Below are 16,387 nucleotides of genomic sequence, written 5' to 3' on the forward strand. Positions count from 1 at the left end.
TCTTCACGGTTAACCCACAAAAATCTCTAACATAGAAGAGCGAAAGGACACGATAACACAAACTTGAGGACACTGTATTTGTATAGAGAAATGTGTTAATAAATTCAAAGTATCTTTTTCTTTATAGAAAGTATCTTTTTTCTTTTGGTCAAATATAGGAAAGTGTCATATATAATCTAAAAATGCTAAGAGTATCTAGAAAAAGGCTTTAAATTATTTTTACTACTTAAATAACACCCAAACTGCATTTTTGTAATCAATTTTAATTTATTTATCAACCAAATAATCTTTATTAAAATTGATATACTTTTTAACAATTATACTAGGTGTTTTCCTGCACCATGTGCAGTAAGTAACTTTTTAAACTTAACTTATATTTAAAAATAAATTTTATTAAATATTATAGACTTTACTATTTTTTTTACTAATATTTAATATAGATTTGATGTATATTAAATCAATTTATATAAAACTAATAAAAATAATAGAAAATTATATAATTATCAAAAATTTAGCCTAAACAATATTTATAAAATTTGTAGATATATAAGAAACTAATGATCTTACGGTTAGATATTTATATTTTAAGAAAATTGTAGAAATTTTTGAAAGCTTTAGTAATACAAATTGTATAATTATACAAAAAATAATAATATTTCAAAATTTAAAATGTTATATATGAATATATTTATTTTATAGATAATGTATGAGTTATTATCATATTTTAAAAAAGTTTAACAAAAAGAAATATCAATATTAAATGTAATATATGAATTATTACCATATTCTAATAAGTTTGTCAAAATATAAATCAACATTAAATGAAATTTTTCATGTCATATTTTTCCGGAAGTTATGTCATCAATTTCAGTAGTCATGTCATATTTGTTTTGTGAAATTGATTGTAGAAAGTACATGTGGCAAAATCACTTCGCAAATATAGTCTAGGGGATAGTTGGGAAATTGTATCGTATAACCCAATTTTTTTAATAATTAACACTCTAACGAATTGCCCTAAGTTGCGTCTATACATCATATATATTATGTAATACTAGGGATCGTTACCTTGCATTTTAATCTCTTTTTGTCTCTTGCTTACTAATCTAGAATTCAGTTTTTCAATATATTTTATTTTCACCCTCTCTTCTTGTCTTGTTTACATTTGTTTTCACGTCCTGTTGTTTGATTTGTCTTAGTTTTGGCTTGTGTAATAACTTAACTCTGCTCATTCTTCTTTATTCTTTATTGATTGATATTTTTATCTCGCTTACCTCTGTGTTGTCACTAATTTGCTCGAATCATTTTTCATCATCTGTTTCGTATTCTTTTAATATTCATTAACTATTGTCTCCCATCTCTTTAATTCCTAAAAACCCTACATGTTCTTTTGTTTATTAAATCACATATTAAATATTGTTGAAACTGTTTATTTATTCTAATAAATCCTAATTATAATATGGATAAAAGACTGATTATAATTTAGTTGAAATTAACTAAGATAATATGGATAAAAGATTCATTATAATTTAGCTGAAATTAAAGTCTAAAGTATAAGTTATTAAACTTGCAATCTTTCTTTTTGTCATCCAAGATAGTTTTAGTCAAATCAATTATATTGATTTAGAAAACCCATAAGCTATTTCAATCCCAAACAACCAAAAAACAGGCGCATTTGTTATTGACGCTGCGACAGGTTTTCTTTACTATAAACATAATTGCTTGTCACAACTGTCGATAAACCCAAATGTGTTTACAAAAGGTACCCATATAAGAGATTCATACTCATTTCTCTTTCTCTAGTCATCTCCTATGTTAGTAGCTATCATAATACAATCATCATACAGATGATATATCTCTTGGTTCCATATAGAACATGCAAAAGGACTGTTTTCTGCAGACTCCATGATCACTGAGTATTATAAATATCAAACTCTGTCAATGGTCTATTTATATGTTGAGGAAAGGCCTCGAAATGTAGCTTTCAAATAATGATTTCCAGGTCAACACATTGCATGTTAACCTCCACAATGGGATCAGCGGATCTGCAGATACCGCTACATGTCGAGTCGAATGCAGCTACACATATGTTCCCTGCTTGTGCCTTTCATTCAAAATCTGCAATTCTCCCAAGAACCAGAATCAATGTTAAATGAGGTAAAAGTTTTAGAGTCACAACAGACTTTGTATAGCCAAGCCCAATAAAAAACACCCAACGTAAGATCCCCACTTGCCTATTTGTGCAGAAAATGACTTGATCATTATATAGTAGCACCGAGAAGATAGATGGAGAATGAAGTATGAATGAAAAGTAGACAAAACAGTTAAAATCTTACTGATTATGGGAAATATAAGAAATGAATTCTCTTGAAATGACGCATAATTACTGTCCAATAGCGTGACATAAGTACTTGTTCCTGTTCTCACCAAACTTCCAATTCTAAATGTATATATAAATCTATTAGAGTTATTTCCAGCACTCTGTTGTGATATTTGTTAGCTAAAATAATCCATCCAACATAATAGGAAAAAGAAACCAACGAAATTGTAAAGCTAACCATCAGCTGAGATGCTTTTGCTGTCCTGACACATTGCAAGCTTAGTGATTTCACTGTCAAAAGTAACAAACTAAGCAGTCATATACATCCGAGACATATATTTACAAACGGTTCCTAGCACAGAAAAAACATATTATTATGTTACAGATGATAAGTTTGATGCATAAATACAGTTTAGAATTTTTTTCAACTGAACATTTGTGCCTACTGAATTACCTTACAACACCCACTGCATTGTTATTTTGGCATGTTAAAGCTGAGAATCAACATTGGAGCTTGCTTTAGCATTTGGAACATGAAATATAACACCATCAATTTCAAGTGTTAATTCCGTTGACAATAGCTATGCAAAATAACTCTGCTAGTAAGGTAATCGTGATTAGTAATTCTTTACATTTTAGTGTCGTGCAACTTCAAAACGATAGACACTTACCATCGACGGCTCTCAAAGATGGACCGCAAACCATCTTATGATATGCTTACCTCGTCGTATAAGTAATCCATGTCACTTCCCTCCCACGGGTAACGTTGCTGGTGCAGATCAATTTCCTCCACCTCTTCCTCGTCATTAGGATGCTCTGCAATATACCCTCTGTAAGGTTCAAATTTATGTCGCTAGAATTATCAGAGAAAGAAATATAAAGTACTCTCCAAATCTTCTGGAACATCGACATTTTCTTTATTCAATGATCTTCATTCAACCTAACAACCATCAAAATAAAAAGAATGGAAAAAAGATTAAACAAAGCAACTGATGAAAAGAAACAAATATGTTTCACAGCACATAAACTCTTCTTGAACAATCAGGCAACATATAGTAAGTCTCCCGTGTGACTCAGCTGAGTCCTCGATGGCATCCTGAACGACAAATGTCTTCTTCTTCTTCTTGGTTAGATCAAAGGGTGCAAGCTAATGATGACCAAAGAAAATTAAAACCACACAATCATGATTTATCAGGCAAGATAAAAGAACCGATGATTGATTTATTAAAGATGGAGAGATATAGAGACTAAAGAAGATAAACTGATTCATGGAACTCAAAGAGTCAATCTGTGTTTCTCAGATGAGTCATGAACCGATGATTAAAATTTGAAAGCTCTAAACTTCCATTGAAGAGAACGCTTACAGACCAAAGAAGTCTATTGGGCCTTTTTTTTAACGAAGCTCATTTCAAAACGTGAGTTATAAAGAATTTATTAAATCATTAGACAAAAAAATTAAGTGTGGGTCCCACAGAGAAAACCGAAGAAGCAAAGGTTTCCGACCTTCATAATTATATATTAGTTTCGGCCATCAATCTACAAAGAATCCTTTAGTTTAGTGGTATAAATGTTGGTGTTTATGACTCAATAACCCGGGTTCGAGCCACAGACTTGACACTTTTTCACATTTTTTTAATGTGGGACCCACTTATCTACTGACGTGGCAGCTTAGGAATGAGGCAACTCATTATATTATAGATTATCTTTTACCCTTCTAAGTAACCGGCTCAGCCCGCACTAAAAAACATTTTACATTACTAATATAAAAGATAAACTTAAACAGACTCACAACACAAAACGTGGAAGCCCTTTAGTCCAACGATTTAATTACGAGTTCATTAATTCTTCTACACCAAGAAGTCTGAGGTTCAAACCCTAGAAAATCTAAATTATGCATATTATGGAGAAAAGAGTTACAAGAGATCTTCAGTATGGTGCATGGCATATCATCGGACATGGATCTCATAGGACGGTTCGGAGTGGCGCAGTTAGACGTGTATTCACACAAGGTAGTAAAATTATCGGTTGTAGAATCCTCTATGTAACATTTCTGTCGTTGTAATACCGTAATTAACCAAACGTTTAAAAAAACAGACTCACAAAACTAAAAATTCAAATAAGATTCATTACAATCAAACACATACCGTCAGTCTGTTCTATCACCTCATAGCCTAGTCCAAGATGAGGCCCCTGCATTAAGTTCCCTACCTGTCTCTTCTGCCTCTTACGCCTGGATTTCTTTGTACTGTTATATGATGTTTATGGTTTGTAAGATTGACACCCAGATGCGAGTAAGATTAGTAAAGTTAACATACTAGGCCAGACAACTTACCAGAAAAGTATGGTTCCAGCCTTGCGTTAAGGTCGTCCTCATTAATTTTAATTTTTTAATGAACATTTACATTTGGAAAGCTTCGCTAAGAGTAATCATCAATTTGGAAAAAGTACAAAGACATATAATAATAGCACTATATATTTCTACTACTAGAAGGTTTGACACTCCTACGTAATTGAGGACACTATTCTACAATCCAGCCTTTGATGACCACAATAGTTACAGGCCACAATCCATGTCATTGTGATTTCTTCTCTATGCCATTGAAGACAATAGCAGAGATCATAGTGTTGCAAATAACAATGAAATATTCCAGTTCTCCTATTTTAAAACACTCAAAACTCAACAGCTCATTGAGGATATTATTTTGGAAATAAGATGTACTAAACCCGGTGATCATTGTCTCACTCTTGAAAGACACATTTAAAATCTGATAGTCTTCATTTACCTAAAACCCAACTGGACCAGATTAGTGGGAACCATAAAGAATACTGAGCAATGGCTAAATGAAATTTGAAGTTACAAACCCAAAACTCGAAATTAAAGAGATCATGGGTTGATGGCATGTGACAATGCAGGCCATTAAACATGAACAAAAAGAAAGATTACATCACTACATAGACTATAGTCGACTATAGATGTATATTTGACTGAGAGGTATGAATGAGAATAGAAATGAAAGTCCACCTTAAAACTGGCACATTTTACTAAGCAGATTGGACAAGTAAAGTCTCCAGTTAGTTACTGGAAAAAGTAAAATCCAAAATGTAATGTATGATATATATATATATATTTTACACATATGGGTATGAAATAGGTTAATGATTACACAAATATACCTTCAGTTTTCTGTAATTTGTTGTTAGTATCTGTAATCAGAAGCTACTTGTCCTTTTCAACACCTATGCAGTGGATGTAGAAGAGTGATTTAGAGTCGACATGAAGAGGTGGACATTATAACTCATCAAGTTATAGGTAACACTTCCCATTAATAGAGAGGAGAAGCCAAAATTCAAGAAAAAAAGATAACTATAAAATTAAGGGAATTGGAGATTAAAATGATCTTACCTGTTAATTGGCAGCGCTACTGAAGAGGTAGGGATGTGCTAAACATTGTTGGGACTATGTTAATGCGAGATCATATGAGGCAGAGGTGATGTTTGAAGAAGCAGAGAACGCTAAGGTTTCACCACACACGCGGAGTAAGACATGGCCATTTCTAGGTGCAAAATGCAGCATCTGTAGCAGTAAGGCGGATGATGGGAATAGTATACGTGCGTGTCAAGAAAAACAAGATGGTGTAGAACGAGAGGGCGGTTTGTGAGTATAAGTGCTGCGGTGATGTCAAACCGAAATGAGAGAGCACCTGATGGTCTTGTCGTGGATGCACACCTCTCTGACGGTTTCCTTCATCTCATACTCATCAAAGATTGTTCACGTCCCAAGTACTTATGGTAATGCCTTGTTTGCTTCTTCCAATATATAGTCTAGTACACCTTTGACATTTTCCTTATGGCTTTTTTTTATGGTTGAAGGCACCTCACTGAGCTTGCGAAGAAAGGCGGGGACCCTTTAAAGTTTGAGTTTGTGGAATATCACAAGGTTTGTTTAGTTTTGAAGACATTTATTTGTCAGATGATGAGCCTAACTCACACCCAAAAGCTAACTCTAGAGTGAAAGATTGCCACACTACGTATATATTACCCAAGAATCAGTGTGATAAACGATGTGGGACCTTGATAGGCCCCCTCGAGATGTGGGTGAGAAACGGTCCAATAATGGAAACAACCCAAGCCCAACATCTCGGAAAAATACCACAACAATATGAGCCACTTGTACATGCTATATAAGTAGAAAACTGTTTATGTGGGAAATCATATATGCTGGGCCAAACACCATGGACTCTGAAATCATATTAGTGATGAGCCTAACTCACACCCAAAAGCTAGCTCAAGAGTAGATGATTGCCAATAGAAGGCTTATCAGAGACAGAAACATTAGCAGCTACGGCAGGAGAAGACGATGGCTTACCATGAATAGGCTTGCCTTTCTTCCAACCAACGGGGTTTCTTCGTGATGATCTGACCACAAATGTTGGAATACTTTTCATTCAAACCAGCTAGAAACTTGATAGTTCTGGAGCGATCAACTTTAGCTTGAGACTGACGTTGACCAGCACAATTAAAGTTGTGGCAGCACGCACAAGGATCAGAAACCTCAGAGCTATCAAAGTTATCCCAAAGAGTTTTCAAAGTCGTGTAATAGACAGAAAGATTCATCGATCCTTGATGAAGATCCTGGATTTGTTGAACAAGTTGGAAAGTTCTGGGTAAATTGGTTTTGTGAAACCGATCATAAGATCCTTCCAAATCTGAGCAGCATGCATCATCAAACGAGAGTAAACTACCATTGATTTGTTTAGAGACCGAGTTCAGGAGCCATGATTTAACCATACTATTACACTGACACCAAACCGAAACAATGGATTACCTTCATCAGGACGAGGAAGAGAGTTATCTATGAAAGCGATCTTGTTCTTCGCATCCATGGCAATCTTCATCGCTGAGTTCCACTGACCATAGTTCGATCCATCCAGTTGAACAGAGATAATCATCAAACCTGGATGATCGACGTGATGGAGAAACAGCGGAGAGTGAACGCTATCTGGGTTCATCACGGCGGAGAGAGAGAACGGATTTTCCACGATCGGAGCTGCAATAGCCTCCGGAACAGAAGCAGAGCTACCAGGAAGGGGATTCGAGCTACCCGCAGGTGTGAAACTACCAGAACGGCGATTGCGACGAAGAGTGACCACCATCGGAGCAGAAAACATCAAATCGGAGAAGCGAAAGGTGAAAAGAAGATTGATCGAAGCCGGAAACGGAAACGAGAAGAAGGAAACGATGTTGAGCTCTGATACCATTTGGTTCACGTTTACTTCGATTGGGGAAGCTGAGAGTATGTGGAACTTGGATGGAGAGATCTTTGAGGCTCACCATTTATCATCTCAAGTCTTGCGTGGTCTTATACCTCTGTTTGCCTCTGGTCCCGAGGTATAACAACATTGCATGTGAATATTTTTCTTTGTATGGACCTAAGTGAAAGCTATATGAGATTGAAACTTGATAAGTACTCCATCCTAAAAGATCCATATTCTAGAGAAATTTTTTGTTTCAAAAAGATACATATTTTATATTTCCAATGTAATTTTTGTCAACTAATAATGAGAAATTGTGAAGTTCAAGAACATTAATTGCATTTCTTAAACTTTTATTGGTTTAAAAATATAGGAAATATAAAATTACAAAAAACTATGCATTTATATCTAAGTTTTAATATGTTTTATTAAAAAGTGTGAAAACTTTAAAACATGGATCTTTTAGAAACGGAGGGAGTATATGATAATGGACATGGCAATAATATCACTATATATATCCAAAGGAATTCAACGTATGTAAACGTTGCCAATTCAATATACAATCCTTCTTCCTTCCGTTTTTGTTTTGATCTTGTAAACTTGCACATAAATCCCGCCTTGTTATTTTCATTTCCAAGATTCTTCGTTGCTCATCATCATCAATTGCAAACATTGTTCATAGTTTCCTCGGCAGCCTCTACCTCTGGACCAAGCCTCATCTCCTCCTTAGTGAAGACCTTGAGAAGTTCTCTATTGACATAGCTTCTGGATCAAGCTCCAAGCAACCTCAGTGAGAATATTGACTTTTAAGCAAATGAGAAGCTCCAAGCAACAAGCAACCTGCAGAAGCAGTCTTACCTTTCAAGACTTATTTTGATCATACTCGGTGGCCTTTTTAACAAGCGCACTTTGAAGCATAATTGGAGAAACCACGAGTAATATATCTGATCCCTGCAACTTTTGATTCTTCTGAAATTTCGGAGAAGTTAACTATAATCTCAAAACTAGTCCTGAATTAATCTCTCTCTAGGTTTACCTATCAAGGTTGTTGCTATATATTATGAACAAAAGAAGGTACGTGTTATCCAAGTTTTAATTAGTTGATCTCGATCGTTCTTCTCTTCTATTTATTAAAGGGGCTGATGATCAGGAAAGTCTCGGAGGTCTTACTTATAGCGCAGACAGCAGGAGAAGAATGATGATAATCATAACAAGGAAGAAGATTATGAGTATTCTGGAACAATATGATGATACTTTCATGCAAGGCATTAAACCTACAAAGTTTATACTATACCTTTATGTCTATCTTTTAGTAAGATGATTTGGTTGGAATTACATTCATGTAAAGTGTTATGGTCTGTTGAATACTACCCTATTCATCTTATATCAATAAAAAATTAGTGAATGTGTGACGAATATATTTGGTCTTGTCAGAGAAGTAAACATATCCAAAGAACATAAATTAAACAGTTTAAAATATGTAAAAATTCTATTTGAACAGTGCGAAAAGGTGGGGTAAAACTCCACTGATTTAAGTGGCAGTGCCACTGTGTTAAGAATCATCGGTTTCATTGTCAAAGTCAAACTGGAAACGTCCTTATCAGAGTGTCGCCTCAAATCCTAGCCGGAATGTGTACATGGCTTAACAGAAATTGCCTCAAATGACCTTAATCCTTTTTTTTTAGTTTCAATATCGCCCTTAAGAAAATAAATGTTCTCAAATAAGTTTTATTTAACGAAAAATATACCTTTATACTCTTAGTGTTAACTAACCTAGAGTTTCGATTTATAGTTCATGCGTGTTGTTTTGTGGGTGGAGTTTAAAATTCACAAAAATAAAAAATAAATATTAAATTTTAAAAATAAGTTTTTTTTATAAAAAATTCGAATTTGAAAACAAATAATTCAAAATTATTTATTTTTTATATTTATTTATTTTTTATATATATAAATCAATGGGTAAAAGAGTCTTTTGCCTGTTTAGTAAAAGCTATTTTTGTTATTTTACTCTTCAAAAACTCTTTTAGTGAAAAAAACTTAAAAAGATTTATTTGAGAGATTTGCCCATTGTGAAATGAGAAAATGGATTAAAAATGGGTGAATGTAATTAACATGTTTAACTAAACTTAAACTGTGGAATGCAAAGTATTGTTAAGTTGGTCATCGTTTGGATAAATAGAACAAAACTTAGGTTCACCTCCTAGGGTGAACCTTTAAATTCACGTCACTCTTAAAGACCTATTAAAGTGTCACATAGATTATTAATTAAAAATAAAATAAATAAAAAATAGTTAAAAAATAAAAATGTTAATTTTAACGACGGTAACGCCGCTAGCGAATTCTAAACCCTAAATCTTAAATTATAAACCATATACCCTAAATTCTAAACTCAAATCCAAACTCTATACCCTAAACTCTAATCCTAGATCCTAAACCCAAATTATATACCTTAAACCCAAAAATAGACTATAAACCTAAACCCTATACCATAAACCCAAGTTTTAGACCCTAAACCCAAACCGAAAACCTTAACCCAAACTCTATAGAATCTAAGTTTGGGGTTTGGGTTTAGGGTTTATCGTTTGGTTTTTGAGTCTAGGATTTGAGTTTAGGGTATAGGTTTTGGGTTTAGGATTTACGGTTTAGGTTTAGGATTTATCGTTTGGATTTATGGTTAAGGTTTTGGGTTTAGGGTATATAATTTGGATTTAAGGTTTACGGTTTGGGTTTAAGGTCTAGGACTTGGGTTTAGGGTTTAGAGTTTAGGTTTATAGTCTAGTTTTTGGGTTTAGGGTGGTTAGGGTCTAGGATTAGGGTTTAGGGTATAGGGTTTGGGTTTAAGGGTTTGGATTTGGATTTAGAATTTAAGATTTAGGGTTTAGGGTTTAGCTGGAAGCGTTAGCGTCGTTAAAATTAACGTTTTTGTTTTTTATAGCTATTTTTTATTTAATTTAATATTTTTTTTATTAATAATCTACGTGTCACTTTAATTGGTCTTAAAGAGTGTGGTGAATTTAAAGGTTCATTCTAGGGGGTGAACCTAAGTTTTGTCCGGATAAATATTGTACGATATCATTTATTTATTTATTAGTTTTTTTAGCACAAATACCATTGCAAATTTAAACAGAAGGGCTTGCTTTACCAATACTCCAATACATTCGGCTTATTGTTTCCTAGTACCGGGAATCCAAATAAAAGAAAAGACCTCAAACAATGAGAAGATATGATTATACCATATAATTCAACCAAAGCTTACCCAGACTTTCCTACTTGATAGACTGAATAAGTTGGGATGAATATAATCAGACTGAAACAGCACTCTCTGGAATCCCAGCTCTCTGCACCTCACGACCCCACTTCTAAGGGCTAGTCCCTCTGCTATTAAGGGTGATCTTATAGACCGTGACCTTTCCTTATACGAGACTACGTCTCCATTACTAAGAAACATGATATAAGGGATGACTTTATCAAGGGTAAATGAATAAAAAAGAATGGATGGGGGTAAAAAGTATAACCTCTAACTAAACCAAAGAGAAGGTCAAAATAATATATTGAGAAAAAGCATACAATGAATTCAAGCATGAACCCTAGAATGAATTCTTCAGTGATGATGGACAATTCTTGAGTCCCGTTTCGTTTATTAGTTATTACCTACCATTTATCGGGTAAAATATATTTCAGACAAATGTAATATACAAACTTTTCTGTAAAGCAAATTAATAACTCCAAAATAAAAATAAGTAATTTAATAACACTCAAACGGGAAATTAAGGGATAATGTAAAATAATAACATCCCAAACGAAAAAGGATAAAAGGGGTCCAAAAGTAGTTAAAACCTACTCTCATTTCCTTTTTCTATTATTTAGAGTTTTTTTAAAACTTAAATAAAGGCTTCTGGGTCTTCAATTTGCAAGCTGTTCGAAAAGCACCATACAGTTGTTCAAGGTTTGGGCGTCAAGGCGGCCATAAATCTTCAGTGTCCAGATATACTTTTTCCAGCACCTACACAAGTACTCACATTTATCAATAAAACCCACTTTCTTCTCTGAAACACCTTGAGAGTTAAATTACCAGAGCAAGTCCAGATTTCGGACCAAGAAGGGTCCGTGTAGTTTTGAGAACGCCTCACATCCACATGCGATGCAACCACCTGTGATAACTCTGCAAAGGGTCAACAACCAGTGTCAAGCTAATGCTTTATCCTATCATTATCTTTTTTAATGTAAAAAGTTGTGCAGGAATATCCACAAACTATATATAAACACATGTGACGCCAAATTTGTTTGCATTAAGACTCGAAATCACATGTACTGAAAACAGAGAAGGCATATACATACCGGTGCTTCTTCATAAAAGAGTTCCACATGTTCATCATTTGCAAGTCTGCAGGACCCATTCCTGGAGGAACTGTTTGACTAGACGACTCAGCACCCCCAGGTGGTATTTGGCTCTTCTCACTTTTAACAGAGTCAGCAGCATCTGAAGATAAAAAAAAGTTAAGAATTTGTCAAATGATCCAACGTTGTCCAATGCACATAAGAAAGTAAATTAGTCATAAATATTAAACTAAACAGGTTCCCAAAACTATAAATCCAGATAAGATTCATTACAATCAAGCACATACCGTCAGTCTTAATTGGCCTCGGCCTTGGGTTCCTTGCCGGAGTCTTCTGCTTCCTACGGCTGGATTTCATTGAACTGTTATTGTAATTTTTTTTCATGGTTTAAGTAAGATTATCACCTAAATGGGAGTAAGATAAGTAAAGTAAACATAATAGGCCAAGACAACTTACGAGAAAGGGTATGGTTCCAGCCTTGCGTTAGGGTCGCCCTTATTAGTCTGAATTTTGAAAAAATACAAAAGACAGATAATATATTATAGCACAATTTCTACTACTAGAAGGTTTGACACTGTTGTGCCATCGAAGACAATAGAAGATATCATAGTGTTGCAAATAAGGAAATATTCCAGTTCTCCTATTTAAACACTCAAAAGTCAACAGCGCATTGGGAATATTATTTTGGAAATAAGATGTACTAACCTCGGTGAACGTTACCTCACTCTTGAGAGACACATTTACAGCCGGATATTTTTCATTTACCTAAAACACAAGTGGAGCCGATTAGTGGGAACAATTAAAAATACTGAGCAATAGCTAAATGAGCTTTGAAGTTACAAACCCAAAATTCGAAATTGAAGAGATCATGGGTTGATGGCATGTGACACTCCAGGCCCTAAAACATGATTGAGAACAAAAAAAAAGATTACATCACTACATAGAATATATATAGTCCACTAGTATATTTTACTCAGAGGTATGAATGAGAGTAGAAATGAAAGTTCACCTTAAAACTGGCACATTTTACTAAGCAGAATGGACAAGTAAAGTCTCCAGTTACTGGAAGAAAATAAAATCCAAAATGTAATTTATGATACACATTATATTTTACACACATGGGTATGAAACAGGTTAATGATTACACAAATATACCTTCAGTTTTCTGTAATTTGTTGTTATAGTAACTGTAATTGAAAGCTACTTGTCCTTTTCTCAACCTATGCAATGGATATAGAAGAGTGATTTAGAGTCGACATGAAGAGGTAGACATTATAACTCATCAAGTTGTAGGTAACACTTCCCATTAGTAGAGAGGGGAATAAGCCAAAATTCAAGATTTTTTTTTTTTGAAACTGAAATTCAAGAAAAATTGATAACTATAAAATTAAGGGAAAGGAAATGTAGATTGAACTGAAGTTACCTGTGAATTGGCAACACTACTGAAGAGGCAGGGAAGTCATTAAATGAAAATGAAGAACGATAAGGAGGATTTTCCGTTGCTCCAACCTCTTGTGCAGATATGGTGACTTGGACTTGCTGCGGTGAGCTCTTCAAACAAACAAACAAAAGTAAACGAATTATGAGATACTTTAACACAATTAATATTAGAGTAAATGATGGAAGTGTTCCAAAAAGTGAAAAGTTACCGAGGTGAGGGGATTGCTGGGAACCTGAATCTCGACAAACTTCTCACTCATAGACATTAGCTGCAGAAATTTGATCAAAAAAAAAAAATTTGATCAAAAAAGACATTAGCTGCAGAAATAGACAAGTTATACCAGTAATGTTTCCATAATAATGGTGAATATAGTAAACTAACAAAATTCACATTAGCAAGTGTTTCCAATTTACATTTTCAAGTTACATATGAAAGAAGTTAAATCCAGAGAGTCCACATTTCATTATAGGGAACAAATATGAAAAAGGAAACAGTAAAACCTAAGTTTAAGAAAACGATTAAGGCAAGATTACCTGTAAAAAGCAAGGCTGCATTTCAACAAGAGAGACTGAAGTTGCTTTCTCTCCCAAGTCCATATTTGGATATTCCTTCCACGAAGAATAGAGAGATTCCAAGGGTATTTTGCTCCATAGGCAATGTCCACCTATGTTTCCTGCCAGAACAAAGTAAATATAAACTCTCATGATGATTTATTTACAGAAGAAAGACACATTCAAAAACTTTTATAAATTAAAATACCTGAATGGATCTTGCTTGAATCAATGCCAGATTGAGAATTTTGCGCACCAGCTACAAGAAAGAAAATAAAATTGATCAGTTTATCTTGTATACTGTACATATACATAAATCATCAGTACACAACAATCACTCTATTACTCACCAAAGCTGATAAATAAGATAACGAGTGATCCTGATTTTGCATCCAACGCGAGTCTATCCATTCGAGGGAGAAGAAAATTGGCTTGAGGTTGACTAACTCCATCATCCCCAGTTAGGATACATGTTCGACTGAACTTATATATTGCAGAAGACTATAATTTTGAGAGTTCCAAAAAAAACGAAAAAAATGTTAAGCGATGAAATGACATTAGGCAAAGATTAATCCAATTATGTCTGGGTTGAAACGCCTACCTTGGCGGTAGTCTTAGAAGAAACGAGGCTTGCCAGCATAATAAAAAGAGGAAAGAGTTCTTGAGTTTCTACACCAGCAGCATCTTTACTGCCCGGAAGGAACAAAGTCATTTGTATTCTGCACATCAGTAAAATATTGATTACTATTCACCAGGGGTAAAGTCTTTGAAACTTCTTCCCAAACAAACACTTAGCATTAAGGTTCCAGATTAATGATTGAGTTATATTCTAATCATAATTACACAAAACTAATGGAGATTCTGAACAGAATTTGTTTTTTTTTTTTACCTCCTTTGATGTTTGGCTTCAATCTTATAATTCAAACTTCGCTGAAGAAACAAGGGCTACACGGAAAAGATAAGAGAAAACTGTTAGAGTCAACTACATAGCAAGATCACAAACGCTTACTTATAACCAAATGAAGTCAGCACAAACTACACAGCTATGGGAATTTTCTATGTCAAAAGCAAAACCAATGTTTGTGTCGCTCATTATTACACACATTCCTCTCTGTGAAAAGGTAACAGCTAGAGAAACACATACATTCTTAATAGCACGACGCTGGAAAAAGATGTAGAACTCTACAGGCGGGCAATACGTTGCTTTGAGGCTCTCTTCAGCAGCAATCTTCTCCTCGTCAGACATATGCGCACGGAAGTGTTCCATGTCCATCTGATCTATCATTCTGGAACAATTGCAGTTCATACGTCATCAAAATATGTAAAAACAAAAAATACAAAAAAGGAATTTCAATAAACATTCTTCAACTATTACACCAACGAATCCATAAGCATACTAATGTACTTAAAAGTTGTCTAAATTTCACTTAAAGATGTAAAGCCTTATTCAGCTTTTAATCGAATGGAGGCGAAATGAATAATAAGCGGAAGATGAACATACGAAGAGGTTTTACGAATGATGAGAGGATTGACTGGCATTCTCGCTACAAACTTTTATATAGAAGAGCGAAAGGACACAATAACACAAACTTCAGAACACTGTATTTGTAGCAATAGAGAAATGTGTTAATATATTCAAAGTATATTTTTCTTTATAGAAAGTATCTTTTTTTCTTTTGGTCAAATATAGGAAAGTATCATATATAATCTAAAATGCTAAGAAATATCTTGAAAACAACTTTTTATTATTTTTACTGCTGAAATAATATATTTTACTTAGTTTGTTTTATAATACCCAAACTGCATTTTTGTAATTGATTTTAATTTATTTATCAACCAAATAATATTTATTAAAATTGATATACTTTTTAACAATTATATACTTTAGAACAATTTATTTTGTTAAAATAAAAAATAGAAAAAACGATCCTTATAAATATTTATTAGTATACGCATTATTAATTCAAAAACCAACATAATAAATTCTAATAAGTTATTGTTCAGCAAATAGATATATTTTGTCTTTTTTTTTTAACGGTGATTTATTATGACATTATGACATTACATTTATAAGTTTACATACACAATCGACAACCGACAATACTACCTGCCTTATGAAGATCTACGCTTAACTGCATCATCTGAGCCGTCCTATGAAGATTCATTTCTGACCAGATTTACTTGCACCATGTTGAAGCTTTCTTTTTGTAGTCTGCATTAATAAATCGCTTTTCTCTGGGATTTGAAACCTGAATTTCCTGTAATCTACAAGAAATTGCATAGTCTGGGGTTCGAACCCTGGACCTGGGTGTAGAAACGTTTAAACCTTAACCACTACGGTGCTTCCACATATATATTTTGTCTAAAATCTGGAAAATACGCACATAGTGTAAATGTTCTGAAAACCCTCTTTGTACAATATGTTTAATGTGCTTTTTTGCTTCTATTTTTTCATTAGTTATTAGAATCTTTCATTTTATCCTTTGTT

General features: G+C 33.8%; 1 protein-coding gene across 2 annotated transcripts; it reads right to left on the reverse strand.

The window, feature by feature from the left end:
* Nucleotides 1-11,470: 11,470 nt before the first annotated feature.
* Nucleotides 11,471-15,486, reverse strand: LOC106333455 (polycomb group protein EMBRYONIC FLOWER 2-like). Of its 2 annotated transcripts, none has more exons than XM_013771898.1 (18): nt 15,401-15,486; nt 15,044-15,185; nt 14,789-14,844; nt 14,501-14,618; nt 14,250-14,400; nt 14,108-14,158; nt 13,882-14,021; nt 13,557-13,616; nt 13,331-13,458; nt 13,063-13,127; nt 12,917-12,969; nt 12,752-12,805; nt 12,613-12,672; nt 12,364-12,410; nt 12,195-12,253; nt 11,908-12,049; nt 11,642-11,731; nt 11,471-11,572 (listed from the first exon to the last, which is right to left on the reverse strand). In XM_013771898.1, the coding sequence occupies exons 1-18, from the start codon at nt 15,436-15,438 to the stop codon at nt 11,473-11,475; spliced, it is 1,554 nt and encodes a 517-aa protein (XP_013627352.1). In that variant the 5' UTR covers nt 15,439-15,486; the 3' UTR covers nt 11,471-11,472. The 2 variants fall into 2 exon arrangements, with proteins under 2 accessions (XP_013627352.1, XP_013627351.1); XM_013771897.1 differs by having other exon boundaries at nt 12,195-12,268.
* Between the last annotated feature and the right edge of the window lie 901 nt (nt 15,487-16,387).

This window comes from Brassica oleracea, chromosome C3, assembly GCF_000695525.1.
Source record: "Brassica oleracea var. oleracea cultivar TO1000 chromosome C3, BOL, whole genome shotgun sequence".
Lineage (NCBI taxonomy): Eukaryota > Viridiplantae > Streptophyta > Magnoliopsida > Brassicales > Brassicaceae > Brassica > Brassica oleracea.

Excerpts from the sequence above, each read along its gene's own strand:
- LOC106333455 (XM_013771897.1), bottom strand. The coding sequence starts at position 15,438 with ATGCCAGTCAATCCTCTCATCATTCGTAAAACCTCTTC. Across the intron at positions 15,186-15,400 it reads ATCATTCGTAAAACCTCTTC|AATGATAGATCAGATGGACA; the intron begins GTATGTTCATCT and ends CAATTGTTCCAG. Across the intron at positions 11,573-11,641 it reads CGAAATCTGGACTTGCTCTG|GTGCTGGAAAAAGTATATCT; the intron begins GTAATTTAACTC and ends GTACTTGTGTAG.